General features: G+C 40.2%; 1 protein-coding gene across 1 annotated transcript in view; it reads right to left on the reverse strand.

The window, feature by feature from the left end:
* The window catches only part of CAPN14 (calpain 14), a 115,385-nt gene that overhangs the window by 87,849 nt on the left and 12,311 nt on the right, over window positions 1–15,225 (reverse strand). Inside the window, exons 6-10 of the mRNA XM_043980999.1 lie at window positions 14,975–15,037; window positions 12,865–12,950; window positions 10,454–10,528; window positions 6,519–6,682; window positions 4,460–4,629 (exon numbers count right to left, since the gene is read on the reverse strand). Coding sequence (XP_043836934.1) covers window positions 4,460–4,629; window positions 6,519–6,682; window positions 10,454–10,528; window positions 12,865–12,950; window positions 14,975–15,037 — 558 coding nt within the window. The remainder of the gene's footprint in view (window positions 1–4,459; window positions 4,630–6,518; window positions 6,683–10,453; window positions 10,529–12,864; window positions 12,951–14,974; window positions 15,038–15,225) is intronic.

A 15,225-nucleotide genomic window follows, 5' to 3' on the forward strand; every position in this document is an offset into this window, starting at 1 on the left:
AGAGATAGATGGACAGACAGAGAAAAACACAGAGAGACAGAAAGACAGAGAGAAACAGAGACAGAGGGAGACATAAACAGAGAGAGAGAGAGATTATCTAGGCAAGTATAAGTTATTTTGCTATTTTATTTCCCTCAAATGCTGATAGGTTTTCAGAATAGAGATCTCAGGGACTGGGGAATAAGCAAGTTATTTCAAGGTTGGGACAAGGTAGAGGAAGACAAAGCTGGTCCTTTCTAGTAAGGGAGATGTGATGAAGAATAGGAGCTTCAGATGTCTGAAATGTGGAACAACACCTAAGAGTGCCTTGGCATGTTTTCAGAATTATTGATCTAGTGAAATGAGTGTGATACTGCAAATACTCTATTGATAGATAGAAAGACTAGTTGATTGAAGCAAGAGAATTGGCTAATATTTTTGCTTTTTCTAGTGTTTTGCTCCATGATGACAGTAACTTAATTCCCTAAATTGGTACTCTATAAAATGGTAGAATTTCTGAGGTAATCAATATGAGGTCTTTGAAGCATTATTTGTGCTTCTACAGAAAGATGATTCTGAAAATATCTAAAAATTGATGCAAAATAGTTCTATTACTCAAACACTTAGTCCTAATTTAGTCCAAACTAAAGAAGCACAAACTATAGCAGACAGAGTGGTATAGTTCACTGGACTTGGCTTTGTGTCCTAGTTCCAATAATTACTAGGTATGTGATTCTGAGCAAGTCATTTCACCTTTCTCAGCCTTGGGTTTTCACATCTGTAAATTAGAGGAAATGATATTTGCTTTATCTATCCCATGAATTATTATGAGGAAAGTGATCTGTAAACTTTATATATTATATATATGAAATATATAATGTATGTTTATAAAATATATATTTTATATAATTTATATATGTACATATAGACAGGTGTGTGGAGAGAGAAGAAGAAGAAGAAGAAGAAGAAGAAGAAGAAGAAGAAGAAGAAGAAGAAGAAGAAGAAGAAGAAGAAGCAGCAACAGTATTATTCAGTCCTGGTTTGTGTTTTATCTGTAAATGTACCCAGAGGGTTAATCCTGCCATTCTTTAGCTAAGAGGCCAAATACCTTCTTAATTTATTCTTGCTAATTTACTATTACTATTTTAGCTACAACATAAAAATTCTCTCTCACTCTCTTTCTCTCCCCCCTGCCCCTGTCTGCCTCTGTCTCTCTCGTCTGTCCTGATTATGCCATAATCCATCTCTCCCTTAAGGAGGTATGCTCCATGGCTTCTTGACATGCCCATATATCACATGCCCAGGTTTTATGGGTTTTATAATGCAGTCAATACTTTGATTTATCTTTCTCCCTATGTTGTGACAGTCTTCAATACTATATCTTGTTATTCATCTAAGTGTTCAATAAATTCTGAAATGGATCTTGTAGCTACTGGCTCTGACCTAAGTTGGGCTCAGATTTCACATTGAGGAGTTAAAAGGATTTCTGGGAGGAAAGTTCCTCACTGAGATCATAGTTCTTTGACCTCTTGGCTCCCATAATTTTATGACCTCTGACCTTGTGACTCTGAGTTATTGCAACCTAGCTTTTGTTATAGCCTGGGTTTCAGATCCTCACTAGTTTATAGTATAGCTCAATGCATCAGATGTTCCATTGGAATACAGATGGCTTAGGAGAACATCCCAGATAACTCTACTCCCTAGAACTTCATTGTTCTGGAATTAGAAGATCTCATCTGCCTCTCTTACTCTCTCTACTTCAAAGACACATAACCTACCCACGTCAGTACAATGAGTACAATCCTAAAATCAGTCCCAAGGCCAAGCTTATCCTTATTTTTATGTTCTGCTTATAGGCAGCTCAAAGTAGGAAAGAGGCTAGTGACCCTCTCCCAAGGAATATTGGCAGCAGCTGCTGATAGGTAATTTGTTAGGAAGAATATAGTTTGAAGATAGATTAGAGACAACCCAGAGGAACTCTCTCAATATTCCCCTCCAAACAACTTTAAAATAATGCCTCAAATCAAATTTTGGAATAGCCGAGCCAAAAAAGGTGAGGGTAAGACATTTTCCCAGTCTAAGAAAACTTAAGAGGTTGGCAGGAGAAGCTTGTGAGACTGGGGTGGAAACCTGTCCAGAAGCCTACATATGCAGTGGCAGAAACAGCAGCTTCAGGAGCTCTCAGCCCAGAGATGGGAAGGAGCCAGACAACTTGTCAGAAAGAGATGACAGGGGACCATTTGCTGGCACTGGGTATAGGTGGAGCTGTAGTGTCCATATGCAGTTCTGGATCACAGTTCCAGGGCAGAGAAGAGTGCTGGGAGTCAGGCATGAGAGAGTAGTGACCCTGAGAGCACTAGTGCTTATGGCTGCAGGAGACCAGGGGCCCTTCCTGGATAAAGACCATAGCACAGACCAGAAGAACAATGACCAGACCTTTCCTAGTGTGAGAAAATAATGGGATTTGGCAGATACTCAAAGGCTTACCTGGAGATTAATCTAAACTGATTGAATTAAGTGAGAGTGATTGGCTTTGCTGATTAGCCTACTTCAAGTTAATTAGATTATAACCACACCTGGCTGGCCCTTAAGGAGGTATTGTTCTCAGAACCTAAGGACTTTGAACTCAACTCCAGACTACCTTCAAGTCCAGAGAACCAATGGATTTGGATGACACCTACCAATCAGCTTGAAGCAGTGTATAAAGGCTACCTCTGCTCCAGACTTATAAAAAGCTTCCACACTCAGCTTGAAGAAAGAGTTCATGGTTGAAGCAGGCTCATGGTGGGGGACTTGAGGAAGAACCAGACCAGGCTGGAACTCTAGGCTAGATGTTAGAACTAGATGCTAGAACTCCATATGTTCTCTTTTTTCTAACATCTAGTATGCTTTAATAAATGCTTAATATCCAAAGACTGGTGTTAAAGCTTTTAATTTAAGGTGACCAAATATTAGATTTTTTAGACATCACAGTTAGATTTAAACATCACACTAAGATCACATCACCTTTCAATTACCAAGACCCCCATAATTAGCTCTGATCCAAGACAATTACAAAGCACTCATGATGAAAAATCGCTATTCACCTTCAAAGAGAAAGCTAATGAACTCAGTGCAAACTGAAGTATAATTTTCTCACTTTCTTTATCTTGCTTTTTAAAATATGCATAATACAGAAATATGTTTTGTGTGATTTCACATGTATAATTGATATCTCATTGCTTACTTTCTCTGTGGGTAACAGAGAGAGTGAGAAGGAGGAAAAGATTTTGGAACTCAAAATTAAAAAAGGAAAAGAATGTTTAAAATCAATTTTTAAAAGAATAATATGGATTCTTTTAGTTGCACAAACCCATGGCAGATAACATCATTTGGAAACCTCCTTATACAAGTATGCTAGAGTTAAACCAGAGCTAAGTGGCTTCACAGCTGGTGACATGTCATAGATACAGCACTTAGGAATGACTGATTTCCAAGTCAGAGACTCACCTCATTCACCTGGAGGACAAGAAGAGAGAGAATTGGTTAGTCAAGGAATTCAGTTTTTCTACAAGCCCAAAAATACAAACCCAAAGGCCAAGTTGATAGAATTCTAAAGTTGTGGGATTGGAATACATGCTCTCTGACATTCCTTGCAGCACTAACATGTCCTGATTCTATGCCTAGCCTTAAGAAAATGACCAGTCCAAAACCACCGCTAAAGAAGAGCCCATCAAAATGGGAGACACAAATGAAACTAGGTCTAAATGGGGCTGGGGATGAAGGATAAATAAATAGACCTGAAATTATAAAACAGATTAGGATTGGAGAAGATTCAATTTGCTCTTTATTTCACTTCTTCAGGGGACTATGCCATAAACTTGGTCACAAAATTTGCTGGTTATAGGGACCTCTGCAGCCATCTAATTTGAACTATGGCTCCCAAAGAATTCCCACTGTAAATTACCCAATACAGTGGTCACCCACCCTCTGCTTAAACAGCTCAAAGGAGCAACTGATCATTCATTTGTTGGGTTTGCCATATCAGAAGTTCCTTTTGTATATGGGTTGGGGTAAATGGTAACTGAAATCCCTTTCAATTCTATGATTCCATAAATATAAATATATATGAAATACTTTCATAAGGAGGCAAAATTTTAGGGTGCCACATGGAAGAGGGATTAGCCCTTTTCTACTTGATTCCAAATGGAGGCAAACTAGGAGCAATAATAGAAAATAATAGCAAAAAAGATGGAGAAGCAAATTGTGACTTAATATTTTTAAAGGTTTTCTTATAATTAGTGCTATCCAAAAGTGGAATGTTGATGGAAAAGAGAGAGAAGAGGGATAAGAAAAGAGGAGATGGATAATAAACAAACCATACGCATGTTTGTTTGGTCACTATTCCAGAAGAGAATTAAAAACCCTTTGGGATGATGAAAACAATGTATTTCTGATCCCACACTGAGTATAACTCAGTTTGCTTAATCTGAATGGTTACACCTACCCTGAAAAGAAAGGTGCCAATGGGGAGGTGAAGCATTTGGTTCCGGTGATGGTTCTTAGATTTTTGCATAAGGGAAATCAAGACACCGCAAGGTTTTGAATACTTCTTGCTTTCATCAGCACTTAGGACAGTAAGTTGAAATTGCGGGTTCATCCAAAACATGTCTGGGGAAGAAGGGGGTAGTCCCATCAGAGATTTAACAATAAAGAAAATATCTTGGATTTCTCTAGAATCCTAGACCATGGGAATCTTCACATTTGAAGGAACCTCAGAGGACATCTAGTCCAACTTAGACTAATAAAAATGCTGTGGGGCTTCACTCTCCTAATCAGTGACTGCCTCACACAGAAAGGTACTTTGGAAAAGCTGTATCCACAATGCACTTCACTTCTTCCTCTCCATATCCTCCATAGCCTCTTTACCTACCCTTTTATCATCTTTTAGTCTACCCTTTTCTCCTTTCTTCCTCCTTACTGGATCTCCAGTTCTGAGCCCTTAGTTCCTTCCTAATTGTGTCAATCTACTCCCCTAAGGTCCCATACACCATCCCTGAAAATTTGCAAACTAAAGCTTTCTTCCCTGACCGTCAAGTCCCACGGTGTATAGTTTCTCCAATGAGAATGTAAGCTCCTACATTGGGCTTTTCCTGATTTCCTCAAGTTCTAATTCAATTTAATGGCCTCATATTCATTTGCATTTATTGTCTTTATATGCCATATATACTTACATATGTGTTGTGTGCCTTCTGGCAGTCTAGTGAAACCTATGTTCCCCTTCTCATAGTATAGTTTTTTATCAAGAGTGTTCTTTTTTTTTTTTTTTTTTTTAGTGAGGCAATTGGGGTTAAATGACTTGCCAGGGTCACACAGCCAGTAAGTGTTAAGTGTCTGAGGCTGGATTTGAACTCAGGTACTCCTGACTCCAGGGCCGGTGCTCTATCCACTGCGCCACCTAGCTGCCCCTAAGAGTGTTCTGTTTTGTTTTGTTTTTTTGTTTGTTCGTTTGTTTGTTTTGGCAGGGCAGTAAGGGTTAAGTGACTTGCCCAGGGTCACACAGCTAGTAAGTGTCAAGTGTCTGAGGCTGGATTTGAACTCAGGTACTCTTGAATCCAGAGCCAGTGCTTTATCTACTGCACCACCTAGCTGCCCCCTCATAGTATAGTTTTTAAGTGTATAAAATAGAGTATTACAAAGAAAATCAATTATACTGAGATACAGTTATCAGATGTTTTAATTCATGCATCCCAGGTTAGGAACCCTGCTGGTCTACAAATCCCAAATTTCTTCAGCCAATCCTCCTAGAATATGGTCTCTAGTTCCTTTGCCCTCTTGGTCATGCTGCTCTATGCACAGCTGAACTTTTCAGTATCTTTCCTAAGATGTGTTCCTCAGAACTGAACATTTATGAAGATATAACTGATCTTCCTGTTGGCTCTGTATCCCTGCTATTATGATACATTTTTACCAAAAACAATCTTCCTTGATTTGATCCCTAAGATGGATCTAAATTGGACTCTGCCTTGTTGGAGTCACCTGTGGCCTTTTTGAAAGCCAAGCGAATCTATGGTGGCTCCAGCTCTTTGCTTTCTCTTTCCCTCTCTTCTCCATTTGAACTAGTCAAAATCTTAAGCTAAAGAGATGAAGGCAAATTTTAGGCTTTGGCCATTGAGTAGGGAAATTGGAGTGGGGGGGAGGCAGGACAGATTAAGGGCCTTCCTGAATTTCTTAAGTTGGTAACTACTAAGTGCTCTCTCCCTCTCCATTGAATGTCAGTGCTGGATTCTCCTCTAAACCATGGGGCAGAAGATATGATCTGTCCATGATCATTCATCTCAAAGATTTTGAATGTTTGGAAGAATACTCATAAAATGGGACACTTGATTCTGGGAGCCCATTGGTTATGTACAGTTGTATGAATTACACATCCCAAGGAGAAAGCACATTAGTTGAGATTCCTGCTTCAGGCTGCTGACCTTTCCCCCTTGCTCAGTACTATTGGAGCTCTCCACACTGATCTTGTGCAAAGTTCTAACCTACGCTTTGGAATGACTTACCTCTGTGATGCCTTAGCCTGCCACCAGCTGTGCTGCCCTTCACCCATCTCCCTGCAGTCAGAGAATACATCCACTTCTTTCCTACTTCCTGAGTCATCAGGTCTGGTGTTAGCTGACAGATGACCAGAGATGTAAAATGGAATTTAAAGTCCTGGATGGACATCCTGAGAAAATAGACACAAAGCCCAAACTGTGATGAGGTAAGACATTGGGGAATATTGGGGAAAGGTAAACTGCAGTTTAAACTATAGAACCTGACATGTGACATAGTGGAATGACTACTGGGCCTGTAGTCAACAGATGTAGAGTCAAAAAATGGCAGATTCATGTCTGCTATTCACTACTTACATAGGCAAGTTATAGAGCTTTTCAGTTTCTTCTTGTGAAAAATGCAGATAATATTTGTACAACATGACCCCCAGTGTGATAGAGCATAAATGTACCTAGGGTGGGGCAATGAGGGTGCTGTCTCAAAGCACTACATTTTTTTTTTTTTTTAGTGAGGCAATTGGGGTTAAATGACTTGCCCAGGGTCACACAGCTAGTAAGTATTAAGTGTCTGAGGCTGGATTTGAACTCAGGTACTCCTGACTCCAGGGCTGGTGCTCTATCCACTGCGCCATCTAGCTACCCCTCAAAGCACTACATTTTAGAAGGCACTAAGGTAGGAACAACTGAGTGTAATAAGAATCATTTGTTGAAATAGGAAATTACGATAGTCTTGCAGTGTCATAGGGTCCCTTCTTATGGGAAATGATGTCTAGTATCTTCTCTCTATCCTATTCAATTGAATTTGTCTTAGAAAGTTGATTCAAGGGTTCATTTGATGATGCTGACCAACAATACATTTCTAAGATTCTTGCACCATTTCAGGTTTGCAAGATGCTTTTCAAATATTGTCTTATTTAATCTTTACAACAACCCTGGGAAGTAGGTACTATCATTATCTCCATTTTACAGATGGGGAAACTAAGGCACAAAGAAGTTAATTGATTTGCCCAAGGTCACGAGGTCTGTAAGTGTCTGAGGTTGTATTTCAACTCAGGTCTTGCTGAGTTCAGGCCCAGAGCTCTATTCATTGAGCTACCTACTCATCTTTTTTTGTAGGGAACTCCCAGTAAGGAAATCCTTCTACCAATGAAGATGGCCAATTGTTCTATACTTCTGAGTCTTAAATAGCTGGCTGGGGTACTAAGGGATTAAGTGGCTTATCCAGACTCACATGGAGAGTACATGTATATATCAGATGCCGGATGTGAGTGAGGCCTTCCTGACTCTGAGGCCAGCCCCTCTAACTGCCATACACATAAGCACAAGCCATTATTTTTTCCAAACTGTGACATTCACGGAACCTTTCCATCCAAAGAAGTCTTTGGGGCTCACAAGGGAAGATCTAAAGTGAATCTAGAGTGAGATTTCATCATTGGTATATTACACTAAGAATCAGGGCCCTTTGAGTTAAATTAGCTACTTAATATATGTGGATTGCTCCTAGCAACATAACTGTTCTTCCCTTGTAGGGCGACCTTGAAAGAAGATAAAGATTTTGTAATCCATCAACCAAAGAATATTTATGGAGTATCGACTCTGTACTAGACCCCAGGCTAAATGCAATAGGGAATACAAAGAAATGTATAATTTGTTTTCCAAGAAGTTCCCTTGGATTGGCAGAGACAAACTTTCTACATATGAAAAGATTACAGGAAAAAACAATGATAATAAGCAGTAATAGCTTGCATTTATATAATGCTGCAAGGTTTTCAAAGTGTTTTACATGTCTTAACTCATTTGATCCTCACAAAAACTCTGGGAACTTGGTGCTATTATCCACATTTTATAAAAAAAAGAATTTGAGGGGCAGCTAGGTGGTGCAGTGGATAGAGCACCAGTCCTGGAGTCAGGAGGACCTGTGCTTAGGAATATCATTTTAGCAGCTATTGGAGTTGGGGGAGACTTGAGGCAGGGAGACCAACCAAAAGGCTATTGCAATAGGTGCAATAAAGTGATGAGGATCTGAGTTAGAATGATGTTGTTATTTACCCATGGCACCCCATGTCTCATCTTCATGTTTCTGCACTGGCTGTCCCCCATGCTGGGAATATTCCTGCTCCTAACCTCTGCTTTTTAGCTTCCCCGGATTAAAGACTTAGACTAAGTCTCACCTCTTGGAGGATGCCTTTCCAGGTCGCCCTGCCTGCTAGTGCCTCCCCTCTCAGATTGTCTTTCATCTATGCATACTTTATATATTTTCTATGTAGAGGTAGGTATGGCTAGAGCACTGGGCCTGGTGTCAGGAGGTCTTGAGTTCAAAGCTAGCCTCAACAGTGCCTGGCACATAGTAGGTCCTTTCTCTTTGTATGTACATAATTATCTACAACATTGTCTTCCATATTAGAATGATGTGAGTTTCGGCTGGGCAGGAACCATGTTTTTGCCTTTCTTTGTATCCCCAGGGCTTAGACCAGTGCTTGCCTCATACTATACTTCTTGGCTGATTTCTTGTGACAATGCATAGTGAAAATGGGAAATAAGAGCAGTTCCTACCACAAGGCACCTACTTATCAGTATCAGTTAAGATTAACTATACATACTGCTGTCTGGAAATAAAAGGGCATGTGGACTCAGTGTGGACCCGGTACAGGCAGATGTAAAGAATTGTTATTTGAGGTTTGGCGTGCACTGGCCTGGGGCTCCACAAACCACATGGTGCTCCACCCACTGGTTGTAGCCATTGCCATGGAGCTGGCACCTCACATCACCATCACTCCCCGACACCTACATGGGCCTGGCAAAATTATGATCGGAAGCCCAGTGAGGGAAGTCATGTGACTGTCAGAGTGGCCATCCCATTGGCTGGGGCTGTGTGGGTTCTTTTCTGGGATTGGGGGAGGAGAATTAGGCATTCTAGCTGTACACTGGAAGGTGACAGGAGTTCTGCTGCTTATTCTCAGCTGATTCCTGGGCAGTGATATTTTTTCAGGTTGTATAATTTCCCTTTCCCCATTTTATTTCTTTTCCCTTGATCCTACTGATCCTATTTGTGGTTTGTTTTTTTTTAAGTTCATTCTTGTTAAAATAAATCCTGTTCTGTTTTGAAGGAGGCTGCCAGTCTCCTTCTTTGCCCCAATATTGCGGCGAGCCACTTAGCTAACACTCCCCAATTAAAAATTGGTCCCCACACAGAGCAGGAAGGCAGTACAACTTTCACATGTATATATTAATAAGTATATGTATACATGTGTGTGCATGCACATGTGTGTGCATAAATGCATATAAGGACATGTATAGGACCTCACAGATCAGCTATTGGCAAAGGTGGGGTGCTCATTCTCACTTCTTTCCTTGCTCCCTCCCTTAGAACCAAAGCTGTAAGTAGCATTGCTCCCACCCCTCTCTCCACCAACTTGACAAAAGGCCTTGAAAAGCCCCTTTCAAACAACTTTTAAAAAGCAAATTCAGTTGTAGAGTAGGAGGTTGCTAAGACAAAGAAACTGGGACACCAGCCCAACATGGTCACAGACCTCAGGATACAAGGCTACCACTCTAAAGCAAGGAATGGACAAATAACAGGTAACTTACCTAAGGTGTGGCAATGGGGTGGTTGGAAAGGGAGGAGGAAGAATAGCTCCCAGTAGCTTCCTATCTTAACGAATGATTCTTGTTCCTTAAGCCCTAAGTTTAGTGTCAGGAGATGCTAAAGGAATGTAAGCCCTGTTAGGGATCTCTAAATTTTAACATGTGATTTCAGAGCTCTAGCCACCCCTTAGAACTGCTCAGAGAAGAAGGCAGAGTTCCATTAAGGAAATAAGAGTATGTTGAGTAATAGGAGGTTAGTTCATTAGATAACATAAAGGAAAAAAAAAAAGGCAGGAACAGTGAGGGGAGAAAGCCCAGGATCTGGGCTGTATGGAATCCTCCATGCTCAGTCTTCTTACCAGAACTCTCCATCTTCATCATCTCGAAGAAGCAGAATCTTCTCCTTTGGACTCAAGAGGTCCCATTTGTTTGACCTACAGGGTTGGAAAATGCGGAAGGAAAAAGAATGAAATGCTGTGGGTAATGTGCTCATTAAAAAGCTTTTGGGAAATGTTCCACTGTGCTTGAGGTGGTATGGTGTATCAGAAAGAGGTCTGCACTTGGAATCACAGGACCCAAGTTCAAATCTCAGTTCTGTCATATTTCCTATGTGACCTTGGAGAGCATAATCTCTTAAAGTCTCAGTTTCCTCATCTGTAAAATGAGGACATTAGACCATGGGATCTCTAAAGTCACTTCTAGCTTCAGCTCTCTGAGCATCCTTGTGGAGATGGCTGATTAAGAATCACCTTAACTTCAAATGCCTTGCTGCTTTCTCTCATCTGAGCCTCACAACAACCCTGGGAAGCAAATACTACAGGTATGATTATCTCTGCTTTATAGATGAAGAAACTGAGGCTCAGAGAGCTGATGACTTTCCCAGAATTATACAGAAACTGAATGTTGGAGGTGGGATTCAAGACAGATCTCTGCTTATTCCAAATCCTTTTTGCTGCAATAACTGGCTTCTCTCCCTTTTTACCATGCAGATCCAATTCTTTCTCATAGAGATAAATTGACATTTTACAATGCAATACATATACACTGGAGGCCCAAAGGTAGTAGATGGATAGAGTACCAGACTTGGAATTGGGAAGGCCTGAGTTCAAATCTAGCATCAGCCACTTAACTATGTGACCCCAGGTTAATTACTTACCCTTTATGAATTTTCATGTTTTCTTTTATAGAATGGGGATAAAGCACCATATGAAAAATAATAACTAACATTTAGATAAGTGCTTTAAGATTTTCACAGTGCTTTGAATGTATTCCCTCAATTTATCCCCACAACAACCATGGGAGATAAGAGCTATTATTTATTTATTTGTTTGTTTGTTTATTTATTTAGTGGGGCAATGAGGGTTAATTGACTTTCCCAGGGTCACACATCTAGTAACTGTCAAGTGTCTGAGGTCAGATTTGAACTCAGGTCCTCCTGAATTCAGGGCCAGTGATTTATCCACTGTGCCACCTAGCTGTCCCCAGATAAGAGCTATTATTATCCTCATTTTACAAATGAGCAAACTAAGGCAGATGGAGGGTAAGTGACTTGCCTAAGATCACATTGCTAGTAGGTGTCTGAGTATGGATTTGAACTCAGGTCTTTCTGACTCTAGCCCCAGTGCTCTAGCCACTATGCCACCTAGCTGCTTATGAATAATTACTGAGGGTCTTCCCAGAAAGGCTAGATAACCATATATTAGAACTGATGGGGACCTTTGAAGTCATCTAGTCTAACCACCTTATTTTATAGAAAAAGAAACTAAGGGTCATAGAGACTTTCTCAAAGTCATGGATGAGTGACAGAGCTGAGGTGTAAGCCCCAGTCCTCTAAGAATAAATCGGTGTTAGTTCTAATCAGAATTCTGTACTTCTTAGAAATAGAAAAGGGATGATTTTCAGATAAATGTGGGGCCAGATGGCCTCTGAAATACCGTGCAACTCTGAGATTCTGAGATTCTGGAATCGAGAATAAAAAGGCCAAATGTTCTAGAACAGGAGAGTTAAGCTCCCCCTCTCCCTTCAGTTATCCTCTTAAGAAATCCCTGTCTCAGGGAAAAGGAAATAAGTGATAAGTTTTCACTGTACTGGGAAGGACACATGAATACACACTGTGCATATACACATGTACACATATCTACATGTGTACACCTATACCCATACACATGTATATGTACATGTGTGCTTGTATAAATAAATATGCATGTGAACATGCTTATCCCAATTCATATATAGACATTTGCATTTATACACATGCATATGCATGTATGTATATGCTTATGCCTACATTGTATAATATGCCTATACATATTTACACATGGATATATACAATACATGCCTATGTGTATACATGTCTGTGTAGGCATGCATATATGTATGTGCATATAGTACATATATAAACATATATACATGTGTCTCTATATTTACAGGTAAAATCATGTGGCTCTTTGCAAATGATCCAATAAAGAGAGCCCCTGACCACCTGATTCTGTCATTCTCCTTCATGCAGAAACAAACCTCAGGGGCCAGCCGTCATCAGCAGGAGCTATATTTTAGGGATATAACTTAGCCCAAGTTCCTCCAGCTCAGCATTTTCTAGCTCACTAAGTTTCTAGGGGGTCATTTCTCAGAGTCTAGATGCTTTGTGCTTATGGTAAGGTAGGTGATGCCATTTTCTGACTTCTGCCTGTGAGTGAGAGCATCCTCCATTTTCCTCTTTGCTCCATGACAACTTGAGCCTCTGCTTCTTCTGTAATTGCATGAGGCTCACCTGTCACTCCAGTCTCCCTTCCATTCAACCTTCCCCCAAGGGTTTCTCAGTCTTACTAGATATTCAGGTCCATTATGACAAGTCACCTGCACAAAACAAGGAAAAGATGAGTTAATAATATCACATTTATGTAGCACTTGGAAGTTTATAGAGCATTTTCACATAGCATGTAATTTGTACAAATAGTTTTGTGAAGTAGGTAGAGAGAAAGTAGAGTGCTAGTATCATGGATTTAACCAGAAGGAAACATCTAGTCCAACTGGACCGCCCCCTCATTTTATAGATGAGAAAACTGCAGCCCAGAGAGGAAAACTTGTGCAAGGTCACACAGGTAGTTAATGACAGAGCTGGGATTTGATTCCAAGTCCTCTAACTCCAGATCTACCCCTTTTTCCCATTATAACATACTACCTAATATTATCATTTTCATCCTCATTTTTGAAATGAGGAAATGGAGGCTCATAGAGGTCACAGGACTTGCCTAAAGCCATGACTTCTGATTCCAAATTCTGTAGCATTTCCTTTCCAACTTCAATCATTTATGACTTTATGATTCTTTCTATACTAATAATAACCAGCATTTATGTATCACTTTAAGGTTATCAAAAATGCTTTGCAAATACTATCTCATTTTATCTCCACTAGACCCCAGGAAACAGATACTGTTATTATCCCCATTGTAAAGATGCAAAAAAAAAAAATCTGTGGTAGATGTTGAATGACTTTCCTAGTAACAGAACTAGCAAATCTACAAATCAGGATTAGAACTCAGATCTTCCTGACTTCAGATACCACACTCTATCCACTATGCCACCTAGATGACCATATTGTTTCACTGCTAGAGTAGCGAAGCTAGTAATACCCACATTCTTGCCAATAACCTCAAAAATTCTCTAATCTGGTTGGAAATAAGTGTGTGTAGGTATATGTGTTTATATGTATACACACCTACACACATATGTATACATACACATACAACTTTTCATTTACTGGATTGTGGTGTGGCATATGTATATATGCATGCATGCACATGTATATATGTATGTAGGTGTAGGTATATGTATGAATGCATGTATACACACATACATACCTTCATATACCAGGCCATGGTCCAGTAAGTGAAAAGTTTTATGTCAGCTGGGAGCTCTAGGTGCTTGGATATACATGGGGTCTCTGGATGAAAAGAGTTACTAAAATTGAAGGCTGCTGAAGAGAAGAGATGGTTGGTGTAGTATATCACTGATGTAAAAGAAATGCAAGGGGGCAGCTAGGTGGTACAGTGGATAAAGCACTGGCTCTGGATTCAGGAGGACCTGAGTTCAATTCCAACTTCAGACACTTGACAGTTACTAGCTGTGTGACCCTGGGCAAATCACTTAACCCTCATTGCCTGCCCCCCCCCCCAAAAAAAAGTTGTGAAAAGAAATGCAATGGGATTGAAAAATAAGGGGAAAGCTTGTAGTAGGATAAGTTCTAGAAGGGATAGACAGAAGGGAGACTAATACTGATGAATAATAGCTTAGGGGGAAGGAGATTCAGTATTGGTGGGTTTAAGATGGTAGAGATAAGGTAGAAAACATCAGAACTTTAGGAAAAGAAGGAGACTGGAACTATTCAATAACTAATGATAATAAACTTGAAAGGAAGATACTGATTTTTTTGGCATGGTCAGGAACAAGATAAGGAAAAAGAATTAGAGTGGAATATGGCAAGGTAGGCTCACCCTCAAGAGATGGATGCCCAGATTAGTAAAGTTAATTGGCCTGCTGTCAGTGAAACTCCATCTTGATGCATGACTGGAGGAGATAAGAAAGTGTTGGACCAGCAGATATAGTCAGAAGTAGCTCTTTAAGCAGTCATTACCTCCAGAAAGCATCATGAAAATGTTGAGAATAGGGGTATCTTCCTCACCCACAGAGCTCTCTGTCTAGAACAGAAGGACTTTCTTGTATTCAAATAAAAGAAAGTAGCCAGAGAGGAAGAAATGGTCTGTCATGGACGCCACCAGAGCCTTGCCTGGTCCATTATATACTTGTTTGAGAGAATACACCTAAATCAGCAAAGGGGCTTCTATTCAGGGGAAACTTATTTGGGGGCTGAATTTTTATACCTTCCTCATTCCAGTGAGAGTATAGGCATGACCATCCACCAGTCCATTATCCAGAATCCTCTCCTTCTGCAAGGACAAAAAAAAATTAGTCAGCTATCGGGAAGACATGTACAGGGAATGAGTTGACAAGTTGGACTGCCCCGAATAGTCTTGCACATATCTATTTATTTACATGTTGTTTTCCCCATTAGAATAGAAGTTCCCTGAGGGCGGGAACTATTTTAACTTTTTCTTCATATCCCCAGTGTTGG

Source organism: Dromiciops gliroides, chromosome 2, assembly GCF_019393635.1.
Source record: "Dromiciops gliroides isolate mDroGli1 chromosome 2, mDroGli1.pri, whole genome shotgun sequence".
NCBI lineage: Eukaryota > Metazoa > Chordata > Mammalia > Microbiotheria > Microbiotheriidae > Dromiciops > Dromiciops gliroides.